The following is a 26,790-nucleotide window of genomic DNA, read 5'->3' on the forward strand; positions in this document are numbered from 1 at the left end:
AGGTTTCATTACGACAGATGCCATTCCATACAGAAGGGGGGGATACCTAGTCAGTTGTACAACTGAATGCCTTCAACTGAAATGTGTCTTCCGCATTTAACCCAACCCCTCTGAATCGGAGAGGTGCGGGGGGCTGCCTTAATCGACCGCCTGGCACCACTGTTAACACTAACTGTAATACATTGACTATCAGTAAGAGAGAGGAGGATTTCTTAAAGAGGTTGCTACATTACTTGGTACATTTGAAGTCGGAAGTTTACATACACCTTAGCCAAGTACATTTAAACTCACTTTTTCACAATTCCTGACATTTAATCCTAGTAAAAATTCCCCGTGTTAGGTCAGTTAGAATCACCACTTTATTTAAAAAATGTGAAATGTCAGAATAATAGTAGAGAGAACGATTTATTTCAGCTTTTATTTCTTTCATCACATTCCCAGTGGGTCAGAAGTTTACATACACTCAATTAGTATTTGGTAGCGTTGCCTTTAAATTGTTTAACTTGGGTCAAACGTTTTGGGAAGCCTTCCACTGTCACGTCCTGGCCAGTATATAAAGTTAATTGTTTTGTAGTTTGGTCAGGGCGTGGCAGAGGGTATTTGTTTTATGTGGTTCGGGGTGGTGTGTTTGTTAAAAGGGTGTTTGGTTTAGTATTTCCGGGTTTTGGTTTATGTCTAGGTAGTTCTATGTGGAGTCTAGTGAGTGTATGTCTATGTTTGGTTAATTGGGGTTGGGACTCTCAGTTGAAGGCAGGTGTTGTCTATCTGCCTTTGATTGAGAGTCCCATATATTAGGGTGTGTTTGTGATTTGTGGGTGATTGTTCTGTGTTGAGCCTATGCTAGCCAGACTGTTTGTAGTTGTTCGTTCGTTCTTTGTTTTGTTTTGTGATTTTGTACGTTCATTTTTTGAAGTTAATAAATTCTCAAGATGAGCATACACGTACCTGCTGCGTATTGGTCCTCCTTCACCGACAACAACCGTGACAGAATCACCCACCACTCAAGGACCAAGCAGCAGAAGAAGGAGCAGAGGGAATTCGAGTTGGACTGGCGGGAGAAATGGACCTGGGAAGAAGTTCTGGACGGGGCCGGACCTTGGCACCAGGCTGGGGATTATTGACGCCCGCAGTGGGAAATTGAGGCAGCCAAGGCAGAGAGGCGGTGGTACGAGGCCAAGTACGCGCTGAAGGAGAAGCACGAGAGGCACCCCCAAGAACATTTCGGGGGGGGGCACACGGGTAGTTTGGCTAGGCGTAAGAAGAGCCGGAAGCCAGCTACCCATGGTTATATGGAGGAGCGTATGGGGTGGAGAGCGCTATGTTTCGCTGAGGAGCGCACTATCTCACCCATACGCACGCACAGTCCGGTGCGCGTTATTCCAGCCCCTTGCAGGTGCCGTGCTAGAGCGGGCATCCAGCCTGGTAGGAGGATGCCTGCGCAGCGCATCTGGTCGCCGGTACGCCTCTGAGGACCAGGCTACCCAACTCCCGCTCTACGCACGGCTACCATCAGGCCCCTGCACAGCCCAGTCTGCCCTGTACGAGCACCCCGCTCGTACAGGGCTACTAGTTCCATCCAGCCAAGGCGGGTTGTGCAGGAGGTAAGATCTAGACCGGCTGTGCGCCTCCATAGCCCTGGGTTTCCAGCTCCTGTCTCTCGTGCGGACCCGGAAGTGCGTCCACCCAGTCCGATTTGCCCTGTTCCCGCTCCCCGCACTAAACTGCAAGTGCGTAAACCCAGCCTCGCCAGTCAACAGTCATCATCAGAGCTGCCCGCCAGTCAACAGTCATCGTCAGAGCTGCCCGCCAGTCAACAGTCGTCGGAGCTGCCCGCCAGTCAACAGTCGTCGGAGCTGCCCGCCAGTCAACAGTCGTCGGAGCTGCCCGCCAGTCAACAGTCGTCGGAGCTGCCCGCCAGTCAACAGTCGTCGGAGCTGCCCGCCAGTCAACAGTCGTCGGAGCTGCCCGTCAGTCAACAGTCGTCGGAGCTGCCCGTCAGTCAACAGTCGTCGGAGCTGCCCGTCAGTCAACAGTCGTCGGAGCTGCCCGTCAGTCAACAGTCGTCGGAGCTGCCCGTCAGTCAACAGTCGTCGGAGCTGCCCGTCAGTCAACAGTCGCCGGAGCGGTCAGACTGCGCTGAACTGCCGGAGCGGCCAGACTGCGCTGAACTGCCGGAGCGGCCAGACTGCGCTGAACTGTCGGAGCGGCCAGACTGCGCTGAACTGCCGGAGCGGCCAGACTGCCCTGAACTGCCGGAGCGGCCAGACTGCCCTGAACTGCCGGAGCGGCCAGACTGCCCTGAACTGCCGGAGCGGCCAGACTGCCCTGAACTGCCGGAGCGGCCAGACTGCCCTGAACTGCCGGAGCGGCCAGACTGCCCTGAACTGCCGGAGCGGCCAGACTGCCCTGAACTGCCCCGAGTGGCCAGACTGCCCTGAACTGCCCCGAGTGGCCAGACTGCCCTGAACTGCCCCGAGTGGCCAGACTGCCCTGAACTGCCCCGAGTGGCCAGACTGCCCTGAACTGCCCCGAGTGGCCAGACTGCCCTGAACTGCCCCGAGTGGCCAGACTGCCCTGAACTGCCCCGAGTGGCCAGACTGCCCTGAACTGCCCCGAGTGGCCAGACTGCCCTGAACTGCCCCGAGTTGCCAGACTGCCCAGACTGTCCCGAGTTGCCAGACTGCCCAGACTGTCCCGAGCTGCCAGACTGCCCAGACAGCCTGGAACAGCCTGAGCCGGAGCCACCTCCAAAAAATAGGTGGGTTGGGGAGGGGGGGTGTAGCACAGTGCCGTCGTTGACGGCAGCCACCCTCCCTTCCCTCCCTTTAGTAAGGGGGAATTTTTCTTTTGGGTATTGTTTGGGGTTATTTTTTTTTTTAAGGTGCTTCCGGGGTAGCACCTTTAAGGGGGGGGGTACTGTCACGTCCTGGCCAGTATATAAAGTTAATTGTTTTGTAGTTTGGTCAGGGCGTGGCAGAGGGTATTTGTTTTATGTGGTTCGGGGTGGTGTGTTTGTTAAAAGGGTGTTTGGTTTAGTATTTCCGGGTTTTGGTTTATGTCTAGGTAGTTCTATGTGGAGTCTAGTGAGTGTATGTCTATGTTTGGTTAATTGGGGTTGGGACTCTCAGTTGAAGGCAGGTGTTGTCTATCTGCCTTTGATTGAGAGTCCCATATATTAGGGTGTGTTTGTGTTTGTGATTTGTGGGTGATTGTTCTGTGTTGAGCCTATGCTAGCCAGACTGTTTGTAGTTGTTCGTTCGTTCGTTCTTTTTTTGTTTTGTGATTTTGTACGTTCATTTTTTGAAGTTAATAAATTCTCAAGATGAGCATACACGTACCTGCTGCGTATTGGTCCTCCTTCACCGACAACAACCGTGACATCCACAAGCTTCCCACAATAAGTAGGGTGAATTTTGGCCCATTCCTCCTGACAGAGCTGATGTAACCGAGTCAGGTTTGTAGGCCTCCTCGCCTTTTCAGTTCTGCCTACAAATTTTCTATAAGATTGAGGTCAGGGCTTTGTGATGGCCACTCCAATACCTTGACTTTGTTGTCCTTAAGCCATTTTGCCACAAGTTTGGAAGTATGCTTGGGGTCATTGCCCATTTGGAAGACCCATTTGCGACCAAGCTTTAACTTCCTGACTGATGTCTTGAGATGTTGCTTCAATATATCCACATAATTTTCAATTCCTCATGAAGCCATCTATTTTGTGAAGTGCACCAGTCCCTCCTGCAGCAAAGAACCCCCACAACCGGGCTTCACGGTTGCAATGGTGTCCTTCGGCTTGCAAGCGTCCCCCTTTTTCCTCCAAACACAACGATGGTCATTATGGCCAAACAGTTCTATTTTTGTTTCATCAGACCAGAGGACATTTCTCCAAAAAGTATGATCTTTGTCCCCATGTGCAGTTGTAAACTGTAGTCTGGCTTTTTTATGGCGGTTTTGGAGCAGTGGCTTCTTCCTTGCTGAGTGGCCTTTCTGGTTATGTTGATATAGGATTCGTTTTACTGTGGATATAGATACTTTTGTACCTGTTTCCTCCAGCATCTTCACAGGGTCCTTTGCTGTTGTTCTGGGATTGATTTGCACTTTTACGTCCATCTCTAAGAGACAGAACGTGTCTCCTTCCTGAGCGGTATGATGGCTGCGTGGTCCCATAGTGTTTATACTTGCGTACTATTGTTTGTACAGATGAACATGGTACCTTCAGGCATTTGGAAATTGCTCCCAAGGATGAGCCAGATTTTTTTTCTGAGGTCTTGGCTGATTTCTTTTGATTTTCCCATGATGTCAAGCAAAGAGGCACTGAGTTTGAAGGTAGGCCTTGAAATACATCCACAGGTACACCTCCAATTGACTCAAATGATGTCAATTAGCCTTTCAGAAGCTTCTAAAGCTATGACATAATTTTCTGGACTTTTCCAAGCTGTTTAAAGGCACAGTCAACTTAGTGTATGTAAACTTCTGACCCACTGGAATTGTGATACCGTGAATTATAAGTGAAATATCTGTCTGTAAACAATTGTTGGAAAAATTACTTGTCTTGCACAAAGTATATGTTCTAACCGACTTGCCAAAACCATAGTTTGTTTACAAAACATTTGTGGAGTGGTTGAAAAACAAGTTTTAATGACTCTAACCTAAGTGTATGTAAACTTCCGACTTCAGCTGTATTATAAGGAATTACAACCTGTAGTGTATGTTTTTGTTTGTGAGATAATGTGAAAATGCATAGATCTAAAATATTGTAAGCTGGAGCCTGTTTGGGTACCAAATGTAGTTCTGTAGGCAACAGAGACATTAAGATGTGGCAATGATCATCAGAGAGACCAGGGCTCTGTTTCCCAAAAGGCATCTTAAGGCTAAATGAATCTTAGAACCATAGGATCTTATTCTAACGATGAACTTAACCTTAAGATACTTTTGGGAAACCGGGCCCAGGGTAATAGAGCTCTGAAAAGCTGTGATAGGGAGAGAAATAGAGACTAACTTCTTAAATGACAGCCTAGGGAATTATCAGCATTGGTCCAGTTTCCTAGAGGACCCGGACTCTTTGTCATGTGTCCACCCCCATGCAGAGCCCTCTGTGTGGGAGTAAACACAGCCCGGCTCCCGGAGACATGAAAAGAGGATTGTACCTCAGACACACACACACACACACACACACACACACACACACACACACACACACACACAATATGCTCGTATGCATTCACACACACATACATACACACACACATATGCACACATACGAACACAAGACTAATGGGGACCCTGTTTCAGTGGGCCTCCGTCAGTCACAACCCACGCACATGCAGGCCCAGTGGGCTTCTGGGTCTGTGAGCATTGTCTTCTGGCCACGCTCGGGGTGCTAATGACGGGAGGAAATGTACTGTAACGTTAGAGGAACAATAATGCATACACAGGACATGCTCACTTAAGCGATAAAAGGCACGTGCCAGGCACAGACATACAGACCATGCTTAGACTCTTATGAACACACACACACACACACACACACGTGCTGACAAAACATGACTTAATCCGTATTTAAGTATGCACAATATACAGTTCATGTTTGTACAACACATTCATAATACATCCTACATTACAATGATGAGAGTTGTACTATACACAGACATAATGTCATATTTGCTCCGTGAACCTGTGAAGAGCATGCCTTTTTCGGAGTCAGTGCTGGTTGTGGCCAGCTGGCTCAGTAAAACAATCATTCAAGGGAATATTCCATCCTGTGCCAGAGATGATTAGATTCATGCCATTAACATGGCGCATTACATAAACCCTCAGCCTCATGTTAGCTGGCTTGGGGGCTTAGGGCCAATGGTGCTGCTTCATGAATGGATTGTAGTGGACGGTGAAACATGGGAGAGGACTTTAGTTAATGAGAAGAGACTAAGTTACCTTGTTGAACAACTACTGTTTATTTGTAAGTGGAACACAGTCTAAACTCTCTGAGTTGCTTATACACTGTAGGAAGGGAGATGACTACATTTCTTTATCGTATTATGTAAAAGATTTTGGGAATTATGACTTTGCTATTAATCTAATGGGAGAACACAGCGTCAAATGTCAAATAGCAACATGATCTCATGCACATATATACTGTATATGCTGTACCCAAGGGTTTGGAATATGGAGTGTTCTCTTCCTGGTCATCTAATGTTTGGAGTGTGCCTGTTTGCTCTGTGTCTGTTCATCAATAAAAGGCTGGCAGAAGAGGCATATGTAAAATCTGACACAGTGTGCCAAACTCCAGTCAGAACACTGACCTTTTCCTTAGTAATTCCCTGGGATTAGTGTGTTGGTGTGTGTAGTTTCTGGACTGCTGCCATGGCTGGACGGCCTCTCAGTCTGACAGGCATCTATAGAGAACCCTAAGGGTTTTTCCTCACTGTCTTAGGAGGAAGAGAATATCACACAGACACACTCATCTATTTATGTATGCACAATATCTCTATGAGTATCTTTTCTTTCGCATCCAGGATGTACAAGCCAATCAATCCTAAGATTATACAAAGTGCCAATCTTAAAAAATATTACAAATATTTACACACAGGCATGTGCCTGGTTTCTTGTACTGACTTCGCAGTTAATTCAATTAGAGGACACTGACTTAAATAAAGAAATAAAGACTGTTTCAATGTCTTTAGCTTCGTTTTGTCTTTTACTCCACTCTGAAAATGGGAGTAGTGAACATTGCACGGGTGCAAGCGTTTAGTAAATCTAGGCCCATGTATGATGGATTCTAATGTAAACCAATACAATTCAATGCTTCATTAAGCACATGCGATTCCTGCGGGAATTCACTCTTGAGACGGACCGTACAGTATGGAAACTGTACACACACAGACCATTATAGCGCCTATTCTCACCACCCTTGTTGTGAGTGAGATTTCTCTAAGAGGAAACAATGACATGTTATCTTTGTAGTGCACACATGAACCAGGAGGGTCACAATTACCTATGTTCCAAATACACCCACAATTACCATAGTAAACCCGGATCTGAAAGCGCTACATATTTGAAGGTGATATGGAGAAAAAGACTTGCCCTCAGATTCTGCCAAATTCAGTCCTCTAATATCTGTGGGGTTTGGAGTCAGGAGTCAAGAATTTATTAAAGTGTGTTTGGACATACTGCAGCAACTATTTCACATCAACTCCGAAACCCGAATGCACATCTGCCCCTCCCCTGACAACTACCCCAATCCCCAGCCCTGGCAGTACATATTTCTCCTGATTCCTCTTAATGGAGTGGATGATTGCTAGAATTTAGCAGCTGGACTACAGATTCTTTGCGTAGCAGCAGTCGTGTTACAATTGTATGTGTGTCTGCCTTTTTCTTAAACCAGTGTAATATGGAAGTAATAATATGGTGGGCATATTGTTTACTGCCTCTCACCATGTTTCACGCATCGGCTTGCGGGGCTGTGTTTTATCAGGGTATAGATGTGGAATGTGCTTATTTTATTGCCAGTGTTTAAGTGTTGCTATTTTCTGGTATACAGCTTAGCCTCCAGCTCTCCTTGGTGTGTTGAGAGCAGAGCAGAGCTAGAGTGGATGAAACATTTTTTAGGGATTACTGGTGCTACAGATAATTTAACCCACAGTCAGGTGCATATAGGTAGAGAGAGAATGAGGCGAAAGGACAGGATACAGCTGCCTAACAGGATCAACTGAGGCAGTACTACCAATATCTGGTCTTTACTGGGGCCTCATACTGGGTCTATAAAACTAATGGCTACTGATCATCCTCCATTCACTCAAACCAGAGTGTAAATGGAGGAGAGAGTAGAGGGATGGGGACAGGTTACAGGTGTGAGAGGAAGAGAGACTGTTGTGCTGCTTAGGTCACACCTTCTGTGACTGTGTATTGTGCTAGGAGAGTATGTGATACTGTAGTTCACCCCAGACATGCTGTCTACTCCGTGTCTGCTCCACTGTCTGATTAACTATACGGTTCTGATTGCGACAGGCATCTGGAGGTGAGAGGTTGGCTGGCGTTCAGTCTTCATTAAACCCTGTGGCCCAGCTGGTCTGCTGAGGCATCTTTCTCACCCAAATATGGGCTATTTATCAGTACTTGACAGAGAGGTGAATGGGGTTGGGCAGGGTGAGGATCCACAGCTGATGATAGGTGTTTCGTTTAGTTTATTAGGATCCCCAATAGCTACTGCACATGCAGCAGCTACTCTTCCTGGGGTCCACATAAATGTACAAATACATGACAAAGTACAACTCCAGTTGAGGTTTAGGCCTAAGAGAATGCTTTGAACCAATTACAGTACTTTTGTTTTAATATGTATTTAAGACCAGTTTATTGTTAATTAGCCCTTCTGACACTGACTGTAACTCCTTGCTAAGAGTTTCAGTGAGCTCACTGGTTGTAGGTGCTGATGTGTAGAGTGTGAAATCATCAGCGTACATATTCATATTAGCTTATTTTATGACAAGTGACAAATAATTTGTAGATATAGAGAAGAGTAACAGCCCAAGGCAACTGCCCTGAGGGATACAACACTGTACATATCTGATGTTAGAGAAGCTTCCATTGAAGAACACTCTCTGGGTTCTATTGGATAAGTAAGTCTCCAACCATGTGATGGCAAGTGATATAAAGCCATACAAATTATGATCAGTAACATCAAAGGCTACACTGAAATCTAAAAATACAGCTCTAACTCATCTTATTATCCATTTATTTTAGTCAATCATCAGTCATGAGTCAGTGCAGTACAAATTTAGTGGCCTTTCCTATATGCATGCTGAAAGTTCGTAGTTAACTTGTTCTTTGAAAAATAGCATTGTATTCGGCGCATGTGACAAAGTTTGATTTGATTTGTATTGGTTCAAACACAATTGGCTCCATCAGTTTACTAAGAACAGGCAATCAGTCAATGTTCAGGTCACCAAGAAAATTACTTTCTCTATCAGTATCTAACATCAGACACATATACTCCAGATACTGACAGTTTGCACTTGGTGGCCTGTAGCAGCACCCTAAAAGAAGAGGCTTCAGATGAGGCAGGTGAACCTGCAACCACAGCACTTATTCAGTTATTTATTCAGGGAAGCCCAATTGAGACCAGGATCTCATTTGCAATGGTGCCCTGAGTGCACACATTATCACAATCAAAGAAAGTTAACATTCCAAATAAATTAAGAAGAATAAAGATACAAATAAACTACTAGGTTTACAATATTACAATTTCAACAATTAAACCAATTAAAATGAATCAAAATAACTACAATCCTCAATTAATTAATTTAACACCAGAGTCCTGAATGGCCCTAGTGGCACCAGAGAATCAAGACGCAAGGAATTTTGCAGGTTAATCCAGCAATGGGGGGCAATAAAACTAAAGGTGTCAAGGCTCAGGAGAAGACCCAGACAGTTTCGAAGTAACAAAAGTTTATTACAAAAACAGGGGGGCAATCAAACGACAGGTCAAGGGCATGCAGAGGTCAGTAGTCCAGAGCAGAGTCTGAAAAGTGCAGAACGGCAGGCAGGCTCAGGGTCAGGGCAGGCATAGGTCAGAAATCCAGGGTGATGTGACAAGGTACAGAACGACAGCCAGGCTCAGCGTCAGGGCAGGCAGAATGGTCAAAAACCGGAAAAGCTGGAAATCAGAAACTAGAGACAGAAAGGAGCGCGGAGAAAAACACTGGTAGGCTTGACGAAACAAAACAAACTGGCAACAGACAAACAGAGAACACGGGTATAAATACACTGGGGAAAATTAGGAAGATGGGTGACATCTGGAGGGGGTGAAGACAAGCACAAAGACAGCTGAAACAGATCAGGGTGTGACAAAAGGAGGATTTACCTAAATTGGTCAAGACCAGAGGGACCTCAAGAGTTAACCAACCATGCGAGCGGGTTTCGTAGCTCATTCTTTTATACTTCAGCAAAAAAGTTATGTAAGTTGGTAGCTTGTGTAGTAGAGCTTTGTAAACATAAAGGGGTAATGAAGGGATCTACAGGACTTTATTGAGTACCAGCCAACCTGTTAATAGAGGATACAGTGGTGAGTATTAAAACTGTCACCTGTGATAAAGTGAAGGGCGCTATGGTAGACGACATCCACTTCATTTGTCATGAGATCCTCTCTGACCTTTACAGGAATATGCCTCTGAATATATACAGTAACACCTCCCCTCTAGACATTCCTGTCTCAAAGGTGCTGTCTAAGTAAGTCTCAGAAATTGCTAATATATTAATATTATCTAAGATTAGCAAATTACTAATCTCATTCACTTTGTTTCTGAGGCTACATATATTTATTTGAGCTAACTTTAACCCTTTCTTTGGTAGCTTATCAAAAACGGAACTCATATTGATAATAGGTTTTATTTGGAGTGTGTGAGTAGAGCTCACTAGATCTCAGAAAACTGTTGAGATTCTCTACATGTTAGATGGTGGATAAATGAGGATGGCTATTGTACAGATTCAATTGAATGTTTGTCACTTCCATAACTATAATCTGTGCTATAACCATTGACCTCATTTCAGGGTTTTAGTATAGCCCTCGGCAGAGAGGCTAGTAGTGGAAAGGTCATGTTGAACTCTGAACCTTGACCCCATTAAGGGTAATCACTACATGGCTTCCTGGAGTTGCCTGTGACATGGTGACCACGGTAAAAGTCACTTGGGACAGCGGTGAGAGGGGACAGATGTCCAGGGGTGAGTTGGTGGGTGTGGATTTAGACATTAGTGTCAGAGACAGAAGAGAAACCGAGACACACTGCTCCCTCATTTGTTCTGATCGGGGCGGGGCCAATCTGTTCTACTTATTGCCTGCTTGTTTGTCTTGTGTAGAGGACAAAGGAGAGAGACCACATGAAGGGCGCATTGATAATACATTTTAATGAATTACAGTATCTTGTTCCTTGCCAAAATGATGACAGAACAGTTGGCTTCCCTCCCCTCTCTTCCTCTAAACATGTTGCGAGTGTGTGGTAAAGACTTTGATAAATGATGGACGTCGTTTGGGTGATTATCATCAGTCAACATCACATTCCTAGATAGGACCTAAAAGTTTCATTATGGCTGTACTGCCTCGTGTCACCTCGTCTATACTGCATCACTTTCTCTATCCTCCCAGTTAGACCTGCTCTCTTGTCTATCTCTGCTCCTACCAGCCTGTGTGTTTACCTGGCCAGTTTATTAGGTACACCCATCTAATACCGGGTCGGACCCCCATTTGACTCCAGAACAGCCTGAATTATTTTGGGTATGGAAACGTTGCTCAATTGGTATCAAAGGACCTAACGTGTGCCAGGAAAATGCTCCCCACACCATTTCACCACCGCCACCGGCCTGTACCGTTGACACCAGGCAGGATGGGGCCATGGACTCATGCTGCTTGCGCCAAATCCTGACTACCATTAGCATGACGCAACAGGAACCAGGATTCATCGGACCAGGTGATGTTTTTCCAGTCCTCATTTGTCCAGTGTTGGTGATCGCATGCCCACTGGAGCCACTTCTTGTTTTTAGATGATAGGAGTGGAACCCGGTGTGGTCGTCTTCAGTAGCCCATCCGTGACACCGCCCGACGAGTTGTGCGTTCCTCAATGCCGTTATGCACTCCGTGTTGTACTGCACTGTTATTTGCTTGTTTGTGGCCTGTCTGCTAGCTTGCAAGATTCTTGCCATGAACGGTCCTTGGACCTCTCATCAATGAGCTGTTTTTGCTCAAAGGACTGCTGCTGACTGGATGTGTTTTGTTTGTCGCACCCTTCTCGGTGAACCCTAGACACTGTCGTGCGTGATAATCTCAGGAGGCTTGCCGTTTCTGAGATACTGGAACTGGCACCAACGATCATACCACGCTCATAGTCGCTTAGGTCACTCGTTTTGCCTATTCTAATGTTCAATCTAACAGTAACTGTATGCCTCTATGCCTGTTTGCCTACTTTATATAGCAAGCCACGTTCACATGACTCACTGTCTGTCTGTAGGAATGAACCATTTTCATGAACGTGGTGGTATAACTAATAAACTGTCTGAGTGTACATTTGCACAAGTGACGTGTGCACTATTACTGTGGCAACATCAGTCCAAACTCATTTCCTATCTATATTTGAACATCTTTAATACCCAATCATTTATTTATAGCCTATATATCAGTCCTGTTGCCGTGGGATAATAGGTTTTTGCCATACAGCGATTGCACCACTAATGCATTTTTATGCAAAAAACCTCCTCATTGTTACTGTCAGTTGAGAGACCCCAGTTTTTAAAATGTTGGCGAGGGCTGTAATCCAGAATTAAGGTGGCATTTTTTTTAGTCTTAAAAGCACTGTGAAGTTTACAAATAAAGATGTGGATGGGTCGTTCCATGAAATGAGTAACCTTTGCATCCCTTTGATATTTCAAGTGGAAATTGTGCATCAATATTGCATTTTAAAAGCCTGTTCAGTTAAGTGCCCTTCAATATAGACCACATGGAGAATTCAATAAATCCTATTTTTTTATATGAATAAACACTTGCTAAAGTGGCAAAATTCTGCATTTGAAATCCTATGACACAGGATGATTTTAACCCCAAAATTTCTCGATGATTGTAAATGATTGTAAAGCCCTAGTTATTTTGTTGCTTTGACAAAGACATTTCTGAAGATTATTATTTATTTAATGCAGTGGTGTAAAGTATTTATCAAAAAATACTTAAAGTACTACTTAAGTATTTTTTTGGGGTATCTTTACTTGACTGTTTATATTTTGACAACTTTTACTTCACTACATTCTTAAAGAAAATAATGTAGTTTTTACGCCATACATTTTCCCTGATACCCAAAAGTACTATTTACATTTTGAAAGCTTAGCAGGACAGGAAAATGGTCTAATTCAACACCCCTGGTCTTCCCTACTGCCTCTGATCTGGCAGACTCACTAAAGACACATGCTTCATTTTGTAAATGATGTCTGAGTGTCCCCCTGGCTATCCGTAAATAAAAATAAAATGGCCACATCTTGTTTGCTTAATATAAGGAATTTGATATTATTTATACTTTTACTTTTGATACTTAAGTATATTTTAGCAATTACATTTACTTTCGATACATAAGTATATTGAAAACAAAATAATTTTAGACTCTTACTCAAGTAGTATTTTACGGGGTGACTTTCACTTTTACTTGAGTCATTTTCTATTAGTGTATCTTTACTTTGACCCAAGTATGACAATTGGGTACTTTTTCCACCACTTATGTTATTGGTGATTCCTTTTAAAGTAAAAAAAAAAAACCTGTCCCATATTTTAAGGTCAACAATGTTAAGTGAACTGAAATCTCGTTTTAAGGTGGTGAAACTATTCCTTTAAAAATATTTTTGGAAAGAAACATCTAATAGTCAAATCATAGTGTTAAAGCAGGTGAGCTGGTTCTACTCTTTTTGGCAATATTCTGGTGTTTTGTGGTAAAACCTAAGCGGGTTGAGCATAACACGTGAACCCTGTTACCTACAGCTAGATAGACTAGAAATGTGCTTCCTTTTCCACTGTCACAAGGGGATTTTTGTTTGATTTAAGATGCAATCGTCAACCCTGCTACTTTATTTGGCACTTAATAGGCATTTACTTTTGTATGTTTTTTATTTATTTAACTTCTTGTGATGGAAAATGTGTGTTTTTATTAAGTTGCCCATGTGCCCTTTATGACAGAATGTAACCATTTGGTAAAATCTGAAGTTTCTTTTCTTACAAAGTTACACATCTTAAAAGGCACCAAATTGGTGGAACGACCCGGATGTTACAAACGGCATGAGATAGAACCAGGAAATGTGTAATTGGTAACAGGAGGACTGAGATGAGTGCTGGGACCGGGGCTGCGCAGGGCAGTTAAATTATTTGTGTGAAAACACGGTTTAAACGGGAGGACATGTTTCAATTTAGCACTGAAAAAGAAAGATCTATGCATGCAAAGAGGATCCAAAAAGAGGAGTTGTGTTAAGTGAAGAAAGACACATTTAAAAAAAAATGTTTTACTGTATATTCAACATTGATATAAACTTATTCATTTTATAAGGGGACTGTGACAAATGTTTAAAGTGAAGTAATATGAGCTAACTTAATGTTACCATGATTCCTATTACTCTGTTGTTTCCCTCTATATTGACTCTGTCTGTCTGTCTGTCTGTCTGTCTGTCTGTCTGTCTGTCTGTCTGTCTGTCTGTCTGTCTGTCTGTCTGTCTGTCTGTCTGTCTGTCTGTCTGTCTGTCTGTCTGTCTGTCTGTCTGTCTGTCTGTCTGTCTGTCTGTCTGTCTGTCTCCTCTCTCAGATCAGTAAGCAGCAGCTACAGACAGTGAAGGAGCGTTTCCAGGCTTTCCTCAGTGGTGACACCCAGATAGTGGCAGACGAGGCCTTCATCAATGCAGTCCAGAGCTACTATGATGTAAGGCCCTACTCTGTGTGTGTGTGTGCATGTGCGTGTGCGTGTGCGTGTGTGGGAGGGTCTGTACAGGAATACAGTTTGTTTAAGTGTTTGGATTGTGTTATCTGTTTATTTGTATTCACCAATGATTATTCTGCAGTTTTAAATAGTCTTCTGCGGACGAACCAAATCGTCTGGATATTTTCCTCCTGCATCTGACAGATTCAAATGAATTGGACTTCCCAAAATAGGCCTCTAAAATATTAATAGTCCAGACAGAGGCTATGTGAGGTGCTAAGCTGAATCCATGGACATATTGTGCTCCAAAAAAGTAGATTTGAGTATGCCTATCCAGGGCCTCCCGAGTGGCGCAGCGGTCGAAGTCATCGCATCGCAGTGCTAGAGGCGTCACTACAGACCTGGGTTAGATCCCAGGCTGTTTTGCAGCTGGCTGCGACGGGGAAACCCATGAGGTGGCACACAATTGGCCCAGCGTCATCCGGGTTAGGTAGAGGGTTTGGCCGGCCGGGATGTCCTTGTCCCATTGCACTCTAGCGACTCCTTGTTTTGGGCCGGGCGCATTCACTCTGACTTCGGTCGCCAGTTGTACAGTGTTTCCTCCGACACATTGGTGTGGCTGGCTTCCAGGTTAAGCGAGCAGTGTGTCAAGAAGCAGTGCGGCTTGGCAGGGTCGTGTTTCGGAGGTCGCATGGCTCTCGACCTTCGCCTCTCCCGAGTCCATACAGGAGTTGCAGCAATGGGCCATAACTGTAACTACCAATTGGATAACATGGAAAAGGGGTGAAAAGTACCAAAAAAATAAATACAAGAAAGTATGACTATCCATCCCTTTCAATATGTCTGCCTTGGCAACTCTGAAATCATAGAAGAACGATGTTCGAAACACTATCTCAAAGCTCCCAAAAAGTTACAGAAAATGAGACAAAAGTGAATGCGATTTGCTCTGCCTGCAGAATTAATTGATACAACACTTCAATAAGCCTAAATTAGTGAATTGAAATGCTTCATTACTCAACACCCAGCTAAAGCTGGTTTTCCAATTCAATTAAAGCCCAATGCTCTTACTGACTGTGTTCTGGATGCTTACACACTCCCCACATCCCCACCTGCCCTAGAGCCTGGAGGAGACCTGGGGTGCTCTTCCTTGGCAGAATTTAGGATTAAGCTACATGAAGAAAACAAAATTCTAGCTAACATTTAAATTTTATTGTCTATATCAGGAGTACTATCTTCAACACTCCCATGCAATGTACCCTTCTTTTTGGACCTCTGAGAGCACTGCTGCTGTTTCAGAAAAAGTTGCAAGTGCCCAAAGCTGACACCAGACAGAGGATGATGAATGTCTGTGTATCTGTATCTGGCTCAGAGGCGATGGCCCTCAGTCTTCACCCTGCGTTAGGCACTGATTGGGAACAGGGAGCCTGTCACCGTGAACCATAAGGAGCCTGCATGGTAGAGAGAGGGCCAACATCTGAGTCAGCCACACATATGGATCCCTCTCTCTGTCTTTCTCTTTCCCTAACCCACACCCCTTCGCATGGAAAATTGCTTTGTGAGAATTGTGGGAAAATAAATGTGCAGTTTGGGATTGAACAGATAAGCACAACAATGCCAGATTTAATTGAAACTACAATCATTTATTTTCCTCTGCACCTTCATCATGAAGACAGAAAGACCAAGCTGCAGCAAATCCTCAAAGAGAGAAGCAGTACTTTAGACATTTCACTTCCCTCGAGAAGCAAAGATGAGTCAGGCTGCCACCAGGGCTTCTTTACACAGATGCAGGGGAGAACGTCTCACAGAAAATAATGGGCAATTTCCAATTCAGAAATTGAGTTAAAATAAAATTAATCCCAACCTCACAACCAAACTGTATGTTCTTCCTGTATGTTCCTTGTGCCTTTTTAATACTTAAACCACATGCCTAATCCCCCATCTCTGCTCTTAACCATGACCACAGATATTCCTGAAGAGTGACCGTGTGTCCCGGATGGTCCAGAGCGGAGGCTGCTCGGCCAGTGACTCGCGGGAGGTTTTCAAGAAGCACATTGAGAAGCGTGTCCGTAGCCTGCCGGAGATCGACGGCCTAAGTAAGGAGACGGTGCTCAGCTCCTGGATGGCCAAGTTTGACACCATCTACCGCGGAGAGGATGACCCCAGGAAGCACCAGCTGCGGATGACTGCCAGCGCAGCCTCAGAGCTCATCCTCAGTAAGGACCAGCTCTACGAGATGTTCCAGTCCATCCTGGGCATCAAGAAGTTTGAGCACCAGCTCCTCTACAACGCCTGCCAGGTGAGATAAGAGCTTCACCTCATGTCCTTTACCAGGCATTTGTCTTAACACTAACACTTTCACTGATGGAGATTTCTCAGTTTCACTCCTTTCTCTAGGTCTGAGAGGTGACTTGAGGTGCAGCGTCAACTTTTAACACCCTTTTGATGCTGTGATTTGAGGCTTGCTTCTCATTAAATTCCAATGGGTTGAAATGGTAAAAGTGTGCTGTGAAATCAGCCTTACTTTAAACCCCTGGAAAATCCATCCACCTTCCAGGGTTATTAGATGAATAGGCACCTTTCACAGAAAAGCACAGTGTTTAGTGTGGGATTGAATACTCTTTAATCCAAGCAGGAAAGAGGACTGGAATGAATACTGCAAAAAGAATATGACCATTGTGAGATGGAGAGAGAGTGTGGGTGGTGTGAAGGGCACTATGGAGGCAGAACAATAGATGAGTGTGACTACCAAGGTACTGTGCTAACGGCAATCATATTGTATCATAGAGAATGGAATGGATAGCTATTGATCATTGTTGAATGGAGAGGGTGGGCTGAGAAGTAGGCAGCCAGAATAATAGGATGATGGTGGCCTTTAAAGAGGGGGTCCACATGTCAGTCATACTGGGTTCAATGGAAGAAGGTGTAGTGAGCCCTTCAGGATGTCTTAAGTCATCATCCAGGCTTTTGTCTGTCCAGGATTAACCATTCAGTTGCCACACACACAGGACGCTGGCCAAGGGCGGCAGGTAGCCTTGCAGTTAAGAGCGTTGGGCCATTAACCAAAAGGTTGCTGGTTTGAATCCCCAAGCCTACTAGGTGACAAATCTGTAGAACCCTAATTGCTCCTGTTAACCAAATCAAATCAATTTGTATTTGTCACTATGCGCCGAATAAAACAGGTGTAGACCTTACCGTGAAATGTTTACTTACAAGCCAACAATGGAGTTCAAGAAATATTAAGGAAATATTTACTAAATAAACTAAAGTAAAAAATTTAATCAAAAGTAACACGATAAAATAACGATAACGAGGCTATACAGGGGGTACAGGTACGGAGTCAATGTGCGGGGGTACAGGTTTGTCGAGGTAATTTGTACATGTAGGTAGGGGTAAAGTGACTATGCATAGATAATGTAAATAGTCCGGGTGGCCATTTGATTAATTGTTCAGCTGTCTTATGGCTTGGGGCCTTTTGGACCTAGACCTGGTGCTACGGTACCGCTTGCCGTGCAATAGCAGAGAGAACAGTCTATGACTTGGGTGACTGTGCCTTTTTCTGTCACCGCATAGTATATAGGTCATGGATGGCAGGAGCTTGGCCCCATTGATGTACTGGGCCATACGCACTACCCTCTGTAGCGCCTTACAGTCAAATGCTGAGCAGTTTCTATACCAGCTAGTGATGAAACCAGTCAGGATGCTCTCGATGGTGCAGCTGTAAGAAAATTGAGGATCTGGGGACCCATGCCAAATCCTTTCAGTCTCCTGAGGGGGAAAAGTTGTTGTCGTGCCCTCTTCATGACTGTCTTGGTGTGTTTGGACCATGATAGTTTGTTGGTGATGTGGACACCAAGGAACTTAAAACTCTCGACCTGCTCCACTTCAGCCCCGTCGATGTTAATGGGGGCCTGTTTGGACCTGCCACATCCGACGAGCGCCATAGCCGGTGTAGTAGGATTCAATCTTAATCACTCTGGATAAGAGCGTCTGCTAAATGTTTAAAATGTAAAAGTAAAACATTTAGTCTGTAGGCCTAGCCATTCTATTCTCTATTTAAGACCTAGGTATCATTGTAGTCCAGGCCAAGATTGAAAAGACTTTTCTGCCGTTTCTTAATTCAATAATGTGTCCCGTCCACTCTCCTGGTTCCAGTTAAAAGGCAGGGCCACCCCTGAACATTAATACTGCTAGTGACTCATCTTCTGGCAGGGACACAGGAAGGAGTCCTGTCATCTCTATCTGTATCTGCCTCTACCACAGAATGAGGCTCGTCAAACCTATTGCTGTGGCTTCAGTTGACATGATGTTTCTTTTCATGTACATTTTCCATCTCAACGGAAAGAGTGAAAATGAATGAGCTGTTGGATGTGCGAACAAATATCTGCACAGACTTGCTGTGTGTTACATAGAATTAGCCTCTGCTGTGGTTTGATGACAAAATTACTGTCAATATCACACACACACACACACACACACACACACACACACACACACACACACACACACACACACACACACACACACACACACACACACACACACACACACACACACTGTTATGACACATTAAAAGAGGCCAGGCCACGCCAGAGCATGCACTGACCAGCTGGCAAGTGTCTTCACTGACATTTTCAACCTCCCTGACTGACTGTCTGTAATACCTACATGTTTCAAGCAGACCACCAAGAACTCCAAGGTAACCTGCCTAAATGACTACCGCCCTGTAGCACTCACATCTGTGGCCATAAAATGCTTTGAAAGGCTGGTCATGGCTCACAACAACACCATCATCCCACAGTGGAGGCTCCTCATAGGAGGAAGGGGAGGGCCATCCTCCTCAGTGAATTTTATAAAAATAAAATTGTGAAACATTAAAAGTTATCCTTTTTAGATAAAACTATACTAATATATTCACGTCACCAAAAATGTATTAAAAGCACACTGTTTTGCAATGAAGTTCTACAGTAGCCTCTGCAGCACTCTTTAGGGTAGCAACATGGTGTAGCCGGAGGAAAGTTAGCTCTGGGTACATTGACTTCAATACAAAACCTAGGAGGCTCATGGTTCTCACCCTTTTCTATAGACTTATACAGTAATTGTGACAACTTCCCGAGGATATCCTACAACCTATCATAGCTCTTGTAGCATGAACTGACATGTTGTCATCCCAATTAAAGGAGCAGAGAATGACACTAGTACTGGAAGCATAAGCTACAGCTAGCTAGCACTGCAGTGAATAAAATGTAGTGAGTAGTTGACTCAAAGAGAGAGAAAGGCAACAAATTCATTTCTTCCAAAATTAAGAAGCAAGATATAGCAAGAGCGCTATATTTCATAGTATATATTTTTTCACTTTCACTTACTTAGCTAGGCAGCTAGCTATTTTAGCCTACTCAAACACCCGGCTCAAACAGAAAGGGATGCTATGTTAGCTAGCTGGCTATGGCTATCCAACCCTAGAACTCTTCCAAGTCAAGGTAAGCTTTTGGTTTTATAAATGTATTTTCACCCCGTCCCGCCGGTGTAACAGCTAATCTGCTTGCTGCTGACTGTACACTGTACTACATGATTGTAGCGGGTTTACTAACGTGTTAGTTCTAGTAGCTATGTTGACTACGATGTGACAACAATGTAGGCTGTGTTGTAGTGGTTTGTGGTCATGATATGAAGGTTTGGCTTGGAAAGGTTTTTTCACCTGGTCACAGACAGATGATATGTTGTGCACAAGTCCACAAGCGAAGGGAAAAGGTGAGAGGAGGAGAGCGCGTAGATAGATGTGAGAAGGAATTATATATATAACAAACTGTTTGTATGTGGCTGTTATGAAAGTGAACTGTGATCAGGGGTGTATTCATTGCACTGATTCTGTTGAAAAACGTTTCTCAAAACGGAAGTGGGGATAAATATACCAGAATTTGTCCGATAGAAACTCTTGTTGGACTGATGATTACACCCTAGATCAGCTAGATGCAGGCAAGAGTGTGCAAGACGGTATTGAATGTGTCACTGTCACCTTGATTACTCAAAATTATCTCGATCTGTCAACCTACTTTGTAAACTTTCATTCTTAGGCTAGGTTGTAGCAACCTCATGATGGGTACAGGGAAAATTTGAGTATCATGTAGTAACCTAAGCCTATCGTTGTTACATTGAACTGGGTGAAAGGAGTATAAATGACAGTCATCCAATATGCTGCAATAGAAATAAGGCCATGTTAATCCTCCCTTATCTTAAATTGCACCGACTGCCACTGCATCCCAGACACCCTGGACCCGCTTCAATTTGCATACCGCCCCAACAGATCCACAGATGATGCAATCCCTATTGCACTCCACACTGCCCTTTACCACCTGGACAAAAGGAACACCTACGTGATAATGCTGTTCATTGGCTATTGCTCAGCATTTAACACCATAGTGCCCTCCTAGCTCATCACTAAGCTAAGGACCCCGGGACTAACCACCTCCCTCTGCAACTGGATCCTGGACTTCCTGACGGGCCACACCCAGATGGTGAGGGTAGGCAACACCACATCTGCCGCGCTGACTCAACACAGGTGCCCCTCAGCGGTGTGTGATTAGTCCACTCCTTTACTCCCTGTTCACCCATGACTGTGTGGCCACGCATGACTCCATTACCATCATTACGTTTGCAGATTACTCGATGGTGGTACGCCTGATCACCGACGACGATGAGACAGCCTACAGGGAGGAGGTCAGAGACCTGGCAATGTGGTGCCAGGACAACAACCTCTCCCTCAATGTTAGCAAGACAAAGGAGCTGTTTGTGGACTACAGGAAATGAAGGGTCGAGCACGTCCACATCGACGGAGCTGTAGTGGAGCAGGTCGAGAGCTTCAAGTTCCTCGGGGTCCACATCATTAAGGAATGGTCTACACACCCCAATCATGGTCCACATACACCAAGACAATCGCGACAAACACCTCTTCCCTCTCAGGAGGCTGAAAAGATTCAGCATGGGCCCTCAGATCCTCAAAAAGTTATACAGCTGCACCATTGAGAGCATCTTGACTGGCTGCATCATCGCAAGGTGCTACAGAGGGTAGTGCGTACGGCCCAGCAAATCACTGGGGCCGAGCTCCCTGCCATCCAGGACCTGTATGCCAGGCAGTGTCAGAGGAAGGCCCTAAAAATTGTCAAAGACTCCAGACACCCAAGTCATAGACTGTTCTCTCTGCTACCAGATGGCAAGCAATACCGATGCACCAAGTCTGGAACCAACAGGACCCTGAACAGCTTCTACCCCCAAGCCAGTCTTTTGACTCATCACATGTGCTGCTGCTACTGTTTATTATCTATCCTGTTTCCTAGTTACTTTATCCTTACCTATATGTACAGTGCCCTTCACTAATATTGGCACCCTTGGTAAATACAGTTGAAGTCGGAAGTTTACATACACTTAGGTTGGAGTCATTAAAACTCGTTTTCCAACCACTCCCCAAATTTCTTGTAAACAAACTATAGTTTTGGCAAGTCAGTTAGGACATCTACTTCATGCATGACACAAGTAAATGTTCCAACAATTGTTTACAGACAGATTCTTTCACTTATAATTCACTGTATCACAATTCCAGTTGGTCAGAAGTTTACATACACTAAGTTGACTGCCTTTAAACAGCTTGGAAAATTCCAGAAAACGATGTCATGGCTTTAGAAGCTTCTGATAGACTAATTGACATAATTTGAGTCAATTGGAGGTGTGAACCTGTGGATGTATTTCAAGGCCTACCTTCAAACTCAGTGCCTCTTTGCTTGGCATCATGGGAAAATCAAAACAAATCAGCTAAGACATCAGAAAAAATGGTAGACCTCCATAAGTCTGGTTCATCCTTGGGAGCAATTTCCAAATGCCTGAAGGTACCACCTTCATCTGTACAAACAGTAATACGCAAGTATTAACACCATGGGACCACACAGCCGTCATACTGCTCAGGAAGGAGAGGAAAAAGGGTTATGCTTGCAAGCCGAAGACACCATCCCAACCGTGAAGCACGGGGGTGGCAGAATCATGTTGTGGGGGTGCTTTGCTACAGGAGGGACTGGTGCACTTCACAAAATAGATGGCATCATGAGGAATTGAAAATTATGTGGATATATTGAAGCAACATCTCAAGACATCAGTCAAGAAGTTAAAGCTTGGTCGCAAATGGGTCTTCCAAATGGACAATGAATTGTGAAACACTGAGTTTAAATGTATTTGGCTAAGGTGTATATAAACTTCCGACTTCAGCTGTATGAGCAAAACAGAATGTAAAAAAAAATCTTTATTGTTTATCCTATTGGTCTTTCATTGAAAATATTCACAAAAATCTAACTTTAATTAAAAGTAAAATAATTGAAAGAAAAAATAAACTCTTAACATAAAATAAATATTTTTCTAAAGTATGTGTTTATTATTGTCACCCCTTCATTCAATACTGTGTGCAACCTCCCTTTGCCAAGATAACAGCTCTGAGTCTTCTCCTATAATGCGTAACGAGGTTGGAGAACACATGGCAAGGGATCTGAGACCATTCCTCAATACAGATTCTCTCTATGCTTGTGGACTGTCCTCTTCAGCTCATCCCACAGATTTTCTATGTGGTTTAGGCCAGGGGTCTGGGACGGCCATGGCAAAACCTTGATTCTGTGGTCAGAGAACCGTTTTTGTGTTGATTTTGAGGTGTGCTTTGGTTCATTGTCCTGCTGGAAGATCCAACCAAGGCCCAGTTTAAGCTTCCTAGAAGAGGCAGTCAGGTTTTGATTTAATATCTGCTGGTACTTGATGGATTCCATGATACAATGTATCCTAACAAGTTGTCCTGTGCCTTTGGAAGAAAAACAGCCCCACAACATCAAAGATCCACCACCATACTTCACAGTGGGATGAGGTGCTTTTCTGCATGGCTATCTTTCTGTCTACACCAAACCCACCTCTGGTGTTTGTTTCCAAAAAGCTCTATTTTGGTCTCATCTGACCATAGAACCCGGTCCCATTGAAAGTTCCAGTAATGTTTGGCAAACTGTAGGCGCTTATGTTTGTTGTTTGATGACAGCAAAGGCGTTTTTATGGCAACCCTCCCAAACAACTTGTGGTTACGTAGGTGGTGTCTGATCGTAGTTCTGGAGACTTTCTGATCCCAAGACCTAACTAACATCTGCAATTCTCCAGCTGTGATCCTTGGAATTTTTTTAGCCACTGTTACCATCCTCCTCACTGTGCGTGGGGTCAATATAGACACACATTAACAATCGGCCTGGAAGAGGACATCTCCAGTTGCTTTAAACTTCTTAATTATTGCCCTGATAGTGGAAATGGGCATTTCCAACCGTTGAGCTATTTTCTCATTGCCATTTCCTGATTTGTGCAGCTCAACAACCTTTTGTCGCATATCATTACTGTATTCTCGGGTCTTTCCCATAGTGATGGTTGACTATGTCACCTCATATTTTTACCCCAGTGAAACAGGAAGTCATGGTTTAACACTTAAGTATTCCTAATCACTCAGGTGAACTTAAAACATAAAATATGCATGGGAATATACTTCTGTTAGATTTTACTCACAATAATTTCTAGGGGTGTTTTGAAGAAAAATATTTATTTAATTTACTTCACATTTATTTTTTTACTTAATTTTACTTTGAATGAAACACCAAGAGGATAAACAGCAAATATATATATTTTTTTTTACAGACCGTTTTGCTCATGTTTACCAAGGATGCCAATATTAGTGGAGGGCACTGTACATATCTACCTCAATTACCTCATAGCCCTGCACATCGACTCGGTTCTGATACCCTGTGTATATAGCCAAGTTATCATTACTCATTGCGTATTTATAATTGATCTATTTTTCAATTACTTTTCCTTTTTCTCTCTGCATTGTTGGGAAGGACCCTTAAGTAAGCATTTCGCTGTTAGTCTACACCTGTTGTTTTCGAAGCAAGTGACAAATAAGATGTTATTTGATTTGAGTGTCAGATTGAGTGTTTGAAGGACAGAACAGCTGTAATCTGTGTCCCTACTCAGGTACCTGTCATCATGTACCTTAGGGTTGTGAGATGGATGCTTTTGAAGGAGATTGAGATACAGATGGTTCCCTCCTATCACATTTTGTAGCAAGCTGTTGTTACACTAATTAGATGAGTGGTTGTATTCTGGGGATTGCAGTGTAAGAATGGTGCAAAGAGGGCTGATGGATTTACAGTTGATCACGTGGGTAAAAGGGTGCATTTTATGTTGTTTTACGTTTGTGTGTGTGTGTGTGTGTGTGTGTGTGGACCTCTCCCTCTGCAAACTGAATACTAAATCATGACTATGTAAACATTTCTGTGAAGAAACAACCTCAGTGACTGACTAAATTAAAATGAGAGCATATTGTCTTCTGATGAATATGTTTTAGCCTGTAATGATGATTTGAGTTAAGGAATAAATTGAATTTCAGCCCTGTTTGGCAGATGCGTGACTTGACCTAGGTGTGGGTGGACAGCGTGGGTCTTCTTCCTTTTCACCAGATGCGGTTTGGCGTTATGGATGTGGTCGTGCAGACCGCCTGCCGCTGTTTTAATGAAAGCACAATCAGCCTACAATTGGCCAGAATGGACAAGCAACAGCACAACATGGCTGAGGTGACTACACTGCTGGCTTCCCAGCAGTGAAACACAAAATTAGATCATCATGAAAAATAAATGGTATCTTTATTAAAGATGCAGTCCGGGATCTTAAGCACTTACAAATTCATAACATAATGTACGAATTGGAATTTGTAACATGTCATACGAATTGCAAAGAATTTGCAGGATGTAACATATCATACGAAATGGATGACATACTAATTGCGCACCATTTTTTGGAACCCGTTTTGGCTTGTGAGCACTACTTTCAAAACTACTGTCTGAAATTATATTGATATGAAGACCAATATCTCAATATACAATGAAGATATTTATCATACAAAAGAGACCAAATTCCGAGTGATGTTTCAAATGTTTACTAAGGGAAGATGTAACAGCTTAATATATACATTACGCTTATCCAAGATGGCGTAGCAGTCAGACGTCTTTGTCCCTGTCCTGTCGTGTCCTGTGTATATATCTTTTTCTTCGCATATCTTTTAAAAATATTTTCCTAAACTTCAACTTCTAAATACTCTCCTGCAACCGGCCTCACCCAATGTGGCGTGGATCTGTTTTTTTTCTAAAGTATTTCTATTTACTTCGGATCTGGAATCCCTCAACTGAAGCTAGACAGCTAACTACCTACCAGCTATCAGTCAGCAAACCACTGATACCAGTAATCAGCTAACCTCCCGCTCGGAAAGCTCTCGCCAGTCCGTACAACGTGACTCAAACCAGAGCATAACGGACCTATTTTTTTTTCTCTCCATATCCCCGGATTCCTACCGCAAACTCTGAACATTTTCATCTGGATCTTCGCAACTAGCTAACTGCAATCCCGGGTGACTACTCCTGGCTAGCGTTTCCATCCCGGAGCAAGCACTAATTAGCCTGAAGCTAGCCTGGCTAGGGCTCCTGGGCTACCACCGAAGCCCACTCCTGGGCTACAATATCCGGACCCCTTCTACTGCTGGTATGGGGCACGGAACACCGCCAATCCTCTACAACTGGAATACCGACATAATCTGCCAGAGGATTCCAACAGGCCCCTCAGGCGTGACATCCGCTGAAGGCCCATTCTGCTAACCGCGGCCTGCTAGTTACCTAGAGCAACTTGGAACCCTACTAATCCACGACTGGTCTATCGACGTCACCGCACGAAGAGGAAAAAACAAACTTACCTCCATCGCGACATCCCCCAAAGGCCCTTCTGTTAGCTTGCTAGCCCCGGTCTGCTAACTGCTAGCTTGCTTGCCCCGGTCTGCTAACTGCTAGCTTGCTTGCCCCGGTTTGCTAACTGCTTGCTTGCTAACCCGGTCTGCTAACTGCTAGCTTGTTGGCCCCGGCCCACTATCTGCTAGCTTGTTAGCATCGGCCTGCTAACTGTCTGAATCGCCGTGTCCCCAGCCAGCCCAACCACTCACTGGACCCATATGTTCACTTGGCTACGCATGCCTCTCTCTAATATCAATATGCCTCGTCCATTACTGTCCTGGTTAGTGATTACTGTCTTATTTCACTGTAGAGCCTCTAGCCCTGCTCAATATGCCTTAACAAACCATGTTGTTCCACCTGCTACATATGCGATGACATCACCTGGTTTAAACGTCTCTAGAGACTATATCTCTCTCATCATTACTCAATGCGTAGGTTTACCTCCAATGTACTCACTTCCTACCTTACCTTTGGACACTATGACTTGAATCTATGCTATCGTGCCCAGAAACCTGCTCCTTTTACTCTCTGTTCCGAACGAG

General features: G+C 44.1%; 1 protein-coding gene across 24 annotated transcripts in view; it reads left to right on the plus strand.

The window, feature by feature from the left end:
- The window catches only part of LOC106582941 (calcium-dependent secretion activator 1), a 184,403-nt gene that overhangs the window by 24,847 nt on the left and 132,766 nt on the right, over nucleotides 1-26,790 (plus strand). For all 24 annotated transcript variants that reach the window (XM_045705163.1, XM_045705159.1, XM_045705166.1 and 21 more), the window contains exons 2-3: nucleotides 14,307-14,420; nucleotides 16,381-16,713. In XM_045705163.1, coding sequence (XP_045561119.1) covers nucleotides 14,307-14,420; nucleotides 16,381-16,713 — 447 coding nt within the window. The remainder of the gene's footprint in view (nucleotides 1-14,306; nucleotides 14,421-16,380; nucleotides 16,714-26,790) is intronic.

Source organism: Salmo salar, chromosome ssa22 (genome assembly GCF_905237065.1).
Source record: "Salmo salar chromosome ssa22, Ssal_v3.1, whole genome shotgun sequence".
Classification (NCBI taxonomy): Eukaryota; Metazoa; Chordata; class Actinopteri; order Salmoniformes; family Salmonidae; genus Salmo; species Salmo salar.